This window comes from Geospiza fortis, unplaced genomic scaffold (genome assembly GCF_000277835.1).
Source record: "Geospiza fortis unplaced genomic scaffold, GeoFor_1.0 scaffold49, whole genome shotgun sequence".
NCBI lineage: Eukaryota > Metazoa > Chordata > Aves > Passeriformes > Thraupidae > Geospiza > Geospiza fortis.
The window spans coordinates 1,008,947-1,022,796 of NW_005054378.1; the positions used below are offsets into that span (position 1 = coordinate 1,008,947).

The following is a 13,850-nucleotide window of genomic DNA, read 5'->3' on the forward strand; positions in this document are numbered from 1 at the left end:
AAGAGAAAAAGAAAAAAAAGACAAGCAGTTAAGGAAAAAGCTGTGGCAGGCCATATAAGGGTCGTTTGTATGGATTGCCACATTGGAAGAGGATATTCCCTCTTCCTGCTCTTCAGCTTCTTGTGTGGGAAGTCTTTTTAAGGCAAAAGATTGGAAGCAGGTAGTGAAGTGTCTTCCAAAGAGCTTGATGTTACAGGTAACACGTGTGGATCAGAGCTAAGGAAGAGATGAGAGCTGCAGAGGCGCAGCTCTGACACGTGCACAGCCCCAGACTTCAGGACTGCTCACACACAGGCACAGCCCAGCCTTCAGCGGGGCAGAAGAGAAGATGCTGAGCTCTGTCAAGGCTGCCCTCTGCTTTCTCATCCTTAAATGTCTTCAGACTTTTCTGGTCTAAAGATCTGAGCAAGCAATTTATTCTTTACAAAGGCCTTCCAAGTAGGAAGGAAATCATTCCATGTGGGACTGCTATACCAGTGTGAAGCCCAGCTAAGCTGAAGGAAACCAGTCTTGCTTGACTGCAGCGCCTAAATAGGCCTAGATGTGGCTGGTAGCTGGATGGGAAGCTTCCTGAGAGGCCATCTGCACAAGCTAAGCTGTGTAATTCAGATAGGTTAAATGGAAAACAACTGACTGACAAATAATTACTGGGACCTAGGGCAAATTGCACTGCCACCCAGAGCAGAGAGCTAGCAAGTTAGAAACTACCTGCTTGAAGTAAGAATTAGATCCAGCCTTTTGTCCTAAATGAAAATTTGGCTTAGAAAATGTGGAGAGGCTGTTCTGACCCCATCATCATTACCAAGCTGATGGAAGGGGTATAAAAAGAAGCAGAAAATAATGTGTGAGCAAGGCACACTGTTTTGCTATTAACTCTAATTCAGTTCTTGAATATTTTGCTCTGAATCTGGAAAATACCATGACCAAACAGATAGTTTCAGACTTTGCACATCCAGTAACAGGTAGAGAAATACTGCAAGTTAGTTGAAATGTTAAGTCCAAGACTTCCAGCTGCCAAACATCAAAAAAATGACACAGCACACACCTCCTTCCACCAAACATGCACAAAAGATAATCTGCTTGAAAGCACGGACAGAAACTTTAGCAGATTTCTTGCATGCAGAAATACTGCAGAAATACTGCAGTACAATGCACCACACTCTCTCCTGTAAACCTCTTAACACTCTCTCTGCAGGACACTACGCCCTTTCAACCCTAAACCACTTTCTACTTTTCCTTTCTTTACTCCAGGAGCCTTCTGTTTCCCTTCCATAAAACACTGGAGGACCCCAAAACCACCACGAAACACATTTTGGTAGTGACATTTACACTGAGCCGGGGTAGCACGCAGTGTACATCTTTGCATGGTTTCCTTCACGGACCTTCCTCTGTCCTTTGAGAGGAATGTGGGAGCAGTGGAGCATCTAAGCATCACTAACGGACTGCAGCTGGAGCAGCAGGAGAGTCCTTTCCTTTTAAAAAATGTTACTGCCTGTACAACATAGTGGGACCTGGGGGCTGCGTTTATCATAGGTTAACCCTGCCAGCTGCAGTGAGAGCTGCCTAGCAAGAGCTGGAGATATTGTGGATGAAATAAGAAATGGCTCCAAACTTTTGCCCCAAACCACAAAACAGACTTGAGATCATTCTCCAAGTTTGAGAAACTTTAAGTGATAGATACCTGCAGGCTATTTTTAGAGCTTAATATCAGACAAGGAGCTGAGAAAAACCACCTCCACCAAGATGAAAATAATAGTGAATTCTAACAGTTTAGTTGGGATTTTTTTATGTTCAAAATTTTGATGTGGAGTTCTAGTTTACATCCCTAAAACTGTATTAGACTAACTAATCTCTGGCAAAGTAGTTTCCATATAATCAAGATAAAATGGCCAAAACAAAGGCCAATGAAAGTTCATAAGATATCCTTAATAGAGCTGGACTCCCAATCTGATTTTTCAAGACAAAATATGAAATTACTCGTTTTCTATCACATTCCATCAATTCTGTTAGCGTTAAAGTAAAAAATCTCAAAGGACTCTGATCTTCTGATCAGGTATTTGAAGCTTTATGAAGCATTTTGTAAAAGGAATACCCCTATAGAATATTTTGTGTCTTGACTATGGACATACATGCACAAACAAGCAGGACATGGGATTAGGCAAGTGTAAATAATGCCACTTTTTGTTTAAAAGGTTTTCACGCTTTGTTTTGCTCATAGTACAATATGGAGATTAAAAAAAATAATAAAACCAGAAAAATTATTAAGGGGCACTCACCATAGCCATTTTGGTGGGTTGACTGTAATTTCTGACAAACAATATACTGCACACTTTCCCAAACTTAGATAGTCTAAATTCTAGCTCACACACACTGAATGCTAACACTCACTTTCATTTCAAGTGAGAATTAGGACACAGAGAGGGTTAAAGACCAAAAAAAAATCCAGACTCCAGAACAACAAGAAAAACTGAGCTTAATCTGGTTGAAGGAGAGAATAAATTTGTGACTCTCATAATTTTTTACTTGTGGAAGAACTTGCTGAAAAATTCAAAGATTTGTGTGTTAGTAAAATGCAAGTATTTGTCCCCAAAGAAAACACAATCTCACTTCCACAAGAATGCTGCTCACCTTTTTCAGTAAAAACTTGCTTGCAAGTTGCAGTTCCAGAGAACACTGCATTTTTTTCATTAACACTGTGTCCTGGCACCAGAATTCCCCTCAATCCAGGGTGTCTATTCCCCATAATCCAGAGTGTGGATTTTGGGCAGACCAAAGACTTGTGCCGTGTGGAAGAGCTGCTTCATCTCTCGAGCCCCGCTCCTCCCCTATGTCCCATCCTGATAGAGGGACAGGGTATAATAAGCCACAACTTAAATTTCTTTATTGTTTAGGTTGACCTTTATTTTGCAGCCCTAATGAAGCCTTTTGATGTGCTCCTAAGACACACGGCCTCCTTTTTAGCATTCTGTTTGCTACGCCTGCTCTAACCGGTGGGCTCTTGAAGAACGTAAGTTTTCACATAATGCCTCCCTTGGGTGCCAAGTGTTCTTTTCTCCCACAGCTGCCCTTGAGTCATGCCGTCCTGGAGCATCCCCAGCCCAGAAGCAGCTTGTCAGTGGGGAATTAGGACAACGTGTCTTTCACACCAACGACGAGAGCACCCGTTTGGCCTCTGCATTATGATCGCCGCTGACAGGAGAAATAGGGGAGCAGACTGGATGGGAAGAGATGAGGTTTGTGTAAGATGAGGAGATAATTAGCTAAAATACAATGGGGAGGGGGCGACGGGTGTGACAATGTGGAAGCAAGCTGCCACTGGAGCCCTTTGCAGTTCAAACCACTGCTCCTGAAAGCAGCTGCTCTTAGCAAAGGAGTTTGAAAACCCTTCCCAGAAAGCCAGGCATGTGTTCTCTATTACTGATTTGCATTAGAAAAAAAAAAAAAAAAGAAAAAAAAAAGAAAAAGATTGGGAGTTACATGCCCTGTAGGCGCACTAGGCAAATTGGCCAGCCTAATTATTATTTTTTGGTATGTCTAATTAAATGGACAAAAGGCCTTCCCTTCACTCTCGCTGTCGGCACGAACTCCACTGGAATGTGCTTAATGTCCCCTCATTTGCCCAGGCAGCTGAGCCTTTCCATTTTCCCCTAGGAGACTGGCATTGACAACTGCCCATGGCTTACCCAATCCTGCTCAGACACAGAGCCAGATCATCAGACAAGGAGGGAAAGGGGAAGAAATTGACCTGGTTCTATTAAAAACTGCTGGACAATGACGGAGGATGTGACATGTCTTTGTTGCAAGTCAGAAATATGTCCTGGCCCTTGAATGCAGAACTTGCCAGATCCCATCAGGTACTTTCCACCCTGTATTAATCAAATTCTCCCAAATTTTCTTTAGAGAGGTTCTGAAAGGGCAGTATTTGTCTCTAAGATTTCTGGTGTTTTACCAGCACTCAGTTCTCCTGTTCTGCAGATACACAGCACCACAGCCAGTCCTTACAGAGCCCCTTTTGACCTGTGGTTTCGCCAGCCTGTAACACCAACCCTTTAACTACAAGCTACATACAAATTCTCCCAACAACCTGAGTCACTGGAGAGTTTCAGCCTCACACTGACACAGCCAAAGTCCCTGAAATCCACAGCTTTCAATGAAAAGAGAGAGAATGTGGTGCCTTTTCTCTGTGAGGCATTTTTCTCCTTTTAAGTAGTTGTTGCCAGAGATTTCCACTAATGCCAGCACAAAGATAGTCATCCCACAAATGAAGAAGAGCTTATATTTATGGTGGAAATTGAAAAGTTTTCAGACATCTAAGAACCACATCATTACTAAATGACAAAATCTACTCCCACATTTATCAGATACATAAGCAGTAGAGGTTTTTACTGAAAAGATGAGGAAAAGGCTCAAAAGGCTCTCTATTTTTTTCCCAAAGAGATAGGGATAGAGAGGAAGAGAACATGTCATTATATATATGCGTGTGTATATATATATAAATGTACAGACACGAGAAAAAAATAGCAGGATGGTAATTTATCCAGCATAACAGACCATCTCACACTCTCTCAGTGATCTGTGTGTTTGATCTGACAAACAGGCTCCTATTAGAAGAGTACGGTGAAGTATCACCACATCAGTTCAAGTAAAAAACCTTTTACAGGAAACACCTCATCACTGGTGATCTATTGAACAATCACTTAACAAAGCCTTCCAAATCCACTGTGTAGAATGGAAAAGCAAAATACCAGCTCCTGATTTCAGCTGTACCTGTACAAATCCTGAATAACTCCCAGGGTCTGAGAGAAGTCTTCAGTTTCCACAACAGGTTTATCCAGATAAGCTGATACAGGTGCAGAAAACTCTGCCAGCTCAGAATTTGCTTTTTCCAGAAGCAGAGTTACTTTAGTGCAAGCAGAAACAACATGGTTAGAGGAACCATAGAATTTCTGCTTTATCCTAACCAAATTAAACACCTCTACAGCTCAGCCTGACACAGGCTTGAAAAAACCCCCATTGCTGTCCACTGCTGTTAAACTTTGTTAAGTCAGTGCCTGATGCTTTACTTCTTAACGAGGCAGTTATTTGTTTCTCAGGCAATTGCTGGCACCTGCCTGCCTTTTAAAATCAAATAATAATTGAATATGAGGAAAGTGAGACGAAGTAAAGGAGATTTAATAAAGAGAATCTTTGCTGTGGAGGGAATTTCTTTGGCAGTGATTACGTTACTAATTGATCAGCACATTGCCTGAGAGAAGCCAGAGACAACAATTATATTTAGCACTGTGGCTGAAAGCAATGCAGTCAACTACCTCCTCGGCTTTCGCTGTCCGCTGGCTTCACCTGGATCGGTCTGTTCATCTGCAAGGAAGAACAAAGACAGACATGTAATTAATGGAGGAGTCAGACATTCATATACAGAGGCTTGCTTTGCTTCTTTACTGCGCATCATAATTAGCACCAGAATTTACTCCACAAGGGGGGGGTGGGAAAAAAGCAATTAGTAAACAAAGAACTAACCAGTGCAGGCTGCGGCTTGGTCTGAGGCAAATAAATCAGTGTCACTCCTCTTGCCCGACAGTGGCTTTGTTGAATCACATTGGGAGAGGGATCTGAGTCATTTCACACAGGTCATGAAATTTTAAATGTAACTTTTAAAATTTCTAATAGTTTCCCCTGGAAACACTGGTGCATGACAGCAAAAATGCTTTGTCAGAACATCAGGACCAGTGAAACTTAAACTGCAAAAAGTTATTGAGATTGGCGTGTTGGGAAGGAAATTGAAAAGCTAATTCCACTTCTACTGTTAGCTCAGTAGAATAGTCATGTGTGACATAGCAGTCTCCATTTCAAACCTAGATTTGGATCTAATTTGTCCACATGCTGCAGGAGTATTGGATATTGAGAATTTTCTGTTGGTAGAGGACCAGATGTTCCTTCTATTGCTTTTTCAGATATCTTTTTCCTTTCTCATATCACTACACAAGTAGGTTTAAAAACCTTGCCACTGTGTTGTGAATAGGTTTCTGTTATTCAAATTATCCCTCTCTCACTCAACAAAATCACTGGGGACCATCACTATTCCCAGAGCTGCTCAGTCCCAGGAGAGAGGGCAACAGATGCTCGCAATGTTCTTCACTGGCAGTGCCTAACATGATGTGGGAGCCTGAAGAACAGGGATGAGGGTATACCCCTCCTGTCAATAGCCAGGGATGCAGACTGGATCAGAACCAGCTAAGAATTTAGTCTAAAAGCCCTTCCCTGCCTCATACTTGTCACATAAAGCAATCAATACCCTGTGCAGATGGACTATTCAAAATATCTTTCTATGTGTGACCACCTCTGAGCAGAATGAAAATATCTTTTTGATTTGTCAACCAACAAAGAAAGTACAAGTTTAAACAAGCATCACAAGGAGCACAAGGTCAGAAGGCAATAGGAATCTCCTAACATATGTCTTCCCAGTAAAGTCAGACCACAAATTGGCTGATGAATATCACAGAATGCCTTCAGGGAATTAATCCATCCCTTATTTGTGGCTAATCATAGTTGGGCAGCAAGGCCATTAGTTTCATTTTTCCTTTTTATTTTTTTTCCTAATTTTCCCTTTTTTTTTTTTTTAAGCGCTTCATAATAAGTTAGATTTATTCTAATTGCTCTGCACACATTTTTAGTAACAACAAGTTATCAAGCTGGCTGACAAGTAGGTTAAGATGATGAAGAGCCTAGCAGATCCTGCTGTATTGTTGTCTCTAGAGGAAAATGCACTTATCCATAAAATGACTACAGTTAGACTCACACTCTGCAAGAGAAGGATCCATGCCTACAGATGCTACTGAGCAGTTCCTGCTCTCCTCTGTGCCTGTACCGTCCAACAAAATCCAGACAGCTGAAATGCTGAAACCAACAAAGAATCTGGTAATAGCTAAACCTTGTATCAGCCCTTGCTTCTGCAAAGTTGCTCAGAGAGGTACCACGAGTTGCTCTGAGCAACTTTGCAGAAGCAAGGGCTGAGGTGATGCATGGGCAGAGGTGATGCATGAAGCAGCAGCAGCAGGGCAGATATCCTGCCACAGGGCTCCTTTATACCCACATGTGAGCAGCTAGCTGCTACTCACAGTCAAAGATCTGACACCACACAGGTGAGGAGACAACTCAAAGTCATGTAACTCCAAAAGTGTAGAAAGTGTAACTCTAAGCCACTCTTAAGCCTGGTGTTTGAGGCATAAACCGTGCATGGTCTTTTGCAGTGCCTGTTCCTCTCTACTGATCATAGAGGCTGCCTTTGCATTTAGACTTAGCTGATATGAGCCCCGCCTTGCTTCTCATGTGCAGGACAATGAAGCCAAATTCCTTGGCTGCTTCCCTCAGCTGCTCAGCCTCTGGCTGCTCGTGTTTGCAGCAGACTGGGGTTGGCAATGCACATGCCAAAGCCTGACTCAAGACCTGATTACTTTTAACACTTGCCTCCTTATTCCAGATTACGGGCTCCTGATGGGAACACTATGGCTAATCCAACCCCAATGGTCACAAGAGGGGGGTCAGAGGTCCCTGGTGCTCATTCCAAGACAGCCAGAACCTGCATCCCAAGCAGTCAGTCAGAGAAATGTCACAGTAGCCAGGAATGTACAGGAGGTGTGCAGCATACAGCCTCGAGACACAAAGTCTGGAGCCCAAATGGACACAGCCTTGAGATGCAGAACAACCCATAAATCCGCCCACATAGGTACTGATCTGAATTGTGCTAAAGTCCATGAAAATTTGCACTTAACTCAAGGAACTTTTCTATCCAGACTTGAGGATAACTAGACAGATTTCATCCTTCTTTTTTGAGTTGAATGAAGTCAGTTTGCGCAAGGCAGAGGACATTATCAGGCCCTTTGGTAAAAATGAAAGGAGGCAAATATATATTTGGACTTTGGTTGTTTTTCTGTTTTGTTTTGTTTTGGTTTGTCTTGGTTTATTTTGGTTTGTTTCTTTGTTTTTGTTTTTTCTTTCTGATATTGAGGAGTGAGAAAAAGCAGTCAGTTCTGAAGAAAATTTATAAAAAGAGAGAGAGAATGAGCATCCAACAGAGGAAGAAAAAGCTGAGGAAATTAATAAGTAAAAGGCTAGTGTAATTTAATGTACACTATGATTTATACACTTGACAATTTCTTTATAGACCAAAGAGAAAGTGCTGCCTGAACGGAGCCCATAATACAAATTGAGATCATCTTGACATGAAAGACACCAATTATAGAGAGAAACACTGAGAGGAAAATAATTAAGTTTCCTTTCTCCATCTATGGAATTTTTTTTTTTATGCAGACACTCTGGGAGCAAGGACCTGTCATGGGGACCAGAAAAGGGCTAAGTGGGGAAATAAAATGGCAGAACAATGTAGCTTTCTAACCCTGGGGAAATGCCTTAGTGGGGAGAAGGGTATTCAGATATTCAAGTTCCCTGTTTATTCTTGAGCTGGAAGTGGCCATGAGTTAAGTGGAATGAAACCAAAGTTTATACTCCAAAATGAAGCCTTCTGAAGAGTGTTTGGGGAAATACTGATATGGACATCTTTAATATGTGTCCTGTCTTGGTGGACCCTGAGAGTGTGACAGGAGAAAGAATATTTTCCAGACAGCAAATCTGATTAGTACCACCAGGAAATCCACCTGGGATCTGTGGAATTACAGATGTGGCTGTAAGGTGTTATTAAACCCTGTCACTAGAAGGCTTCAAAAGGGATTTGGCTGCATGGGAAAAGACCTAGGGCAGGCTGACCCAACATCTGAACTGGTGGATGGAGTGAGTGCACTGTCAGGCTTTCCTCTAGGATGTGCTGCACTGCTGTCCTTTCAGTGATCCTTCTTTCCTCTGCTCATGGATGCTCTTTGTGTTCTCATCTAAAATATGATCATGCTTCCCTGCTCTATGTCACCCCTGTTGGGGTGCCACTCAGAAAGGAGTAAATTGTTTTACCATTTTTTAGTCCCAAAAACATTCATCTCCTCTTTAAATTCTCTACCATCCTTTAAGACATGACTAAAATTTTTATTCCCTCCATAATACAGAGATATCTGACTTTATGGTACCAGAATGCTCTATAGTTATAAAACTATTATAAATCAGGACAATGTTTATCCTCATTCATGATTCAGAGTCCCATTTGGCCAAAAATTTACTTTGAAGTGCTTCGCTCAACAGCAATTTTGTAGCAAAGATGTGCTGAGGACCACTGAGGCACAGAGAGTTAGGCAAGAGCCAAATAATTTAATCTGGATCTCTGGTTACATATATAGGCACAGTTTTCAGAGAGGTGGTGAGAGAGTGTTATGCACACCAGAGTTTTATGCACAACTGTGTTCCCAGTGTGGAGTCAGGAAAATCCTGTGGCTCAGGTTCTCCATCTGTACTGGGAAGAAGAACCATGGCAGCTGTGAATGGGCCTATTTCAGGAGGAGGGGTTGCGTCCTTTTCCCACAAAATGCCATAAATATTTGTGTTGATGGTGGAGTTAGAACTTCACGGGCATCACACTTCTCATTTTCCTGTGATTCTTTGCATGTTCATCTATGATGAATACCACCCTTACTACCAACTTTGTAAACCTTAGGCAAGGTGATCACACTTGCTGTGCTTCATACCCTTCATTTTGGGTTGCCCTTTCTTCTTTTTTGCCAAAACCCAACCCATCCAAATTATGCCAGATGTCACCATCTCACACCAAATTGCCACTGCCCCATCTACCCCCACCCCAATTCTCCCAGCAAGTGGAAACACAACATCATTTTTCATGTCCAATTACAGCCACTGTGGTGCCACTGTTAAAAGACAGCGCAGGTACCCCTGTCAAAAAGGGTTTGAGTTACAAGAAGCGATGAATTATAGCAAGCCCTTTTTCAATTCTCCACAGAAATGAAATGTCAGAGCTTGCTGCTGTATTTTTCTCAGCACCATCAGCTACAGGCCACTGCAGGAATTAGACAGGGGACAGACGCTTTTCTGCATCATGATTTTTCTTTTCCTAAGGTTGTCGTTTTTTTCCCCCACCAACCTTTTTCTGCTCCCTCTGGCTTTGATATTAATTTAGAGCAGGTAGAAGGATCACCTGGGAAAGAAGAGTAGGAAGCAGAGACAGCTGATTTCTCACTGTCTCCATCTTTCTTCCTCTCACAGTTCCTACCACCCTTTCCTTCTTGTCTCACCCACTTTTTCATTGCTCATCAATGTACCTTCTTTTTTTAAGTAGATCTAAAACTCGAGAATGGACAAATACAGAGATTAAAAAAAATCCCTCAAAAATATGGAGCTAATCTGAATATCTTAAAATGTGCTCTGAGACAGGAAGAGAAAGGGAAAAGATGAGGAGATTACTGAAGATGAATTAAATGCCACTAATAGGAAGATCATGACCAAGCAGAAGAGAGGTTGGAGCTAATCTGCTGGTTGTGCTTAAGGATGATGTCACTTCAGGAGACAAAAGGTTATTCTAGAGATAATAACAATAATCTTTCCACCATCGTTAGAGGTCTTAAAATAATTGAATTCTCCTTGAGGACATATTGGGGGCTTTGGTTTTTATCAAGAACCATGATGAAAGTATTTCTGCTGCCCATGTTTCTGGAATTTTCCAAAAATGTAAAAAAAGTAGAGGTGTGAACCTCTGCAAAGGCCTGTTTCCAGCTCTCTCCTGGGTTTCTGGGTGAATTTGGACACATCATTACATCTGCCTCTTTCTCAACTTTTATTCTACTAATGAAGATAAAGATATCATCATGTAGTGGGAAGGTAGTTGATGAAAAAAAAATCTAAATTCTGGTTTTAAACAAACAAAAAAACTAATAAACAAACATCCTGTCATTTCTATGCTTGAATTATGTGGACAGATATAGCAGCAAATAACAAACTCTCCATTCTCACTGATATTGTGTTGTGTTTGGTATTGTTCAGGCATCAGTCCCCTAAATTGATGATGAAACTCAGCTGTGACCTAGTCATGAAGGATGCCAGCTAGCAGGTCTTAGCAAATGTTTATTGGGCTCTCCTGCATCCCTGTAGTTGCTGGTTAGCTTCAGGGAAAAAAAAAATCCCAGAGCAACTTCTTCTCCAAAAATAATATGGTGTTCTTGATGGTCTTGTGACATAGCTCAGATGTTAATTGCAGCTAGGAATAGTTTAATACCTGCTCTGAAATTTTCAGAAAATAGGTTTACTATTTATTTCTTTGGTGGGTTTTTCTGTTTCAAATCTCTCCCCAAAACACTAAGAGGAATTTCATTTTACCATTTCTGTCAACTGAGTCTGCCATGAGTCTTTTTTGAGTCTGCCATGTGCACAATAGTAATTTCTTCAAATTCAATACAGCTATTTATGTGAGCAAAGGTATTGGCAGGAATGTGTTTATGGGACTGGGTCATAATTTTTAAAGCATTGAACAAAATCTGCCCTGATAGAGGGCCCTAAGGAAATGCAAAGTATATCAGTGTCAAAGTTGGAAAAGCCAAGAAAATCACCTACAATTGAATTGTGTATGTGTAATTGCAAAGTTCAAGTAAATCACTCTGTATCTGATTCTGAGTGACATAATTGAATTACAGTGATCTAAACTAGATAGCCATAAGCATGAATCCAAAGCAATCTCCTTTCTCTGAAGAAAAAAAGAAAAAATACAAAGTCAGGGCTCAGGTGCTCAGCTCAGGGAAATTTCTCCAAATGCTACAGAATCAGGAAAGTTTCTTCACCGCAAGTTAGCTACACAAGTAGACTCCTATATTTGTCTATTTCAGATGTAATGCATAGAACAAAAACTTGTCCCCAAGGGAATAGTGGTAAGTGCTGTGTTTGCATGGATTGATGTGTAATTACACATTAACCACATTTTCTGTGGGGACTCTGAATTGATACGATGTTGGGTTAACAAAAGAGTGAGGAAGTATTTTAGAAAGTTTGTTTAAAAAAACCCAAAAAAACTCCCAAACTAAATCACATAGGTTTACCTTGCTAGTAATGCATCGCCTCTGAAATGATTATCCCAAACCTCATCTTGGTAAAGGACTCTTAATTAATCCCCACCACCCTCTTCCCCTCCTGCTGAGATGTGTGCCATAGGTATGTACACAAACAGATGACAAGACCTGAAATCGCAACGTGTGAAATATGAAAAAAACCCCATTGAAGGGTCTGACCTTTCCAAATCAGTCAATGCTCTGGTGCCTAACCCTGAGAATGATTGCTACTGGCTATCCCTGCTCTCTGAGAGTATTTCTATATATTATATAAAACATATTATAACCCACCTGTCTAACTGTTGATTCATCTTTCTCCTTTTCTCCTGTGTGTAGATGAACCTAGAGGGGCCCCAGTTCAGTTCATGCTCACGTGCACAAGCCTGTGGCTTCAAACACAAAACTTCTTCCTCACTGAACAGTTTGGGTTTGAGTTTGAATAAACTGCTAATCTTGTTAATAGGCAGCTACAGACTTTCCAATACAACAAATCATTTTGTTTGTTCCTGGGGTAGCTGAGCATGTAGTGTTTAATCTTATGGTGTCTCTGGTTTTAAATGAAGTGTGGTAGGGTAAAGGGAGAGCTCAGTCTTCATCCTGTGTTTGAGGACAAAACACAGGATGCTTGGTGTGAAGCCTCATTTTCCAAAATGAGAAAATCAGGACTGCCTTTTTAGCTTTTTTTTGGGGTTTCTTTGTTTGTTTGGTTTGGTTGGGTTGGTTTTTTTTTTAGTGTTTCTACTTATAAATATTTTTTCATATTCAAATCTGCATATGAAACAGACAGAAGGAGATTCCCTTAAAGTTTTGGGTAGTCACACTGTAAAAATGGTGTTTGGTTGGTCCATTTTCACTCACTAGACTGTACTACCACATGGTACCTGGGTGATTAAGGACAGAAGATGATGCCCTGATCACCCAGATGGGCGTTTATTGCACTCATGGATCTTGCTTGGCTCCTGCACTTGACCTTTCTTTCCTGGAAAAGAAGGGTGTCTTGTGGATAGCGGATTTTGAAAAGGTGTCTGTAGCCCCAGATCCCTTACATGAATGGGAAATCCCTGAACATTTAGTGAGTACACTCAAGCATGTCAAGAGTCCCAGGACTGGCCCTCTGGCCATGCTAAGCTACATAAAAGGATCTATTTCTATGTGCATCCTGACAGCAGAGGAATGACTCTTGAGTGAACATGCTGCTCATTAAATCTCATTCTCTGCTGATAGGATGAGAAACTGCAATGTGAAATTCTGTTCATAAACACATCAAATTCTAATATAAAACTAAGTCAGTCTTTTGCTGTCCTTTCCTCCCTTCTTCCCTAGTATTAGTAGGGAAATTTTTTTTCCACAATCCCATCTTTCCTCTACTTTCCTTCTCAAGTTTATTTCAAGATAATTTGCATCCAATTTTAAAATATGCCCAAATACCTTCTATCAAAAGTCATTCTTCTCTATGCCTAACTTTTTCTATTTGCCAGCTTAGCATATATTGAGTAAAAAGAGACCTCATTCTCTTCACTGTGATCCCAAACTCCTTCTAGGCAGAGTAACAGTGTAGTCATAGAATGATGGAACAGTTAATGTTGGAAAAGGTCTCTAGGATCACCAAATCCAACAGTTAATACAACACTGACAAGTCCAGCACTAAACCATGCCCCCAAATGTCCCATCTGTGAGCTTTTTGAACACTTCCAGGGTTGATGGCTCCATCACTTCCCTTGGCAGTCTGCCCCAATGATTGACCACGCTTTTGGTTAAGAAATGTTTCCTAACATCCAACTGCAACCTGCCCTAGCAGGTCTACAACTTAGACCATTTCTTCTTGTTATCTGGGAGAAGACATCAACCTCCATGTGGCAATGATCC

At 41.2% G+C, this 13,850-nt stretch overlaps 1 protein-coding gene across 1 annotated transcript in view; it reads right to left on the reverse strand.

The window, feature by feature from the left end:
- The window catches only part of CELF4 (CUGBP Elav-like family member 4), a 696,303-nt gene that overhangs the window by 296,824 nt on the left and 385,629 nt on the right, over positions 1-13,850 (reverse strand). The window contains exon 3 of the mRNA XM_031060278.1: positions 5,310-5,358. Coding sequence (XP_030916138.1) covers positions 5,310-5,358 — 49 coding nt within the window. The remainder of the gene's footprint in view (positions 1-5,309; positions 5,359-13,850) is intronic.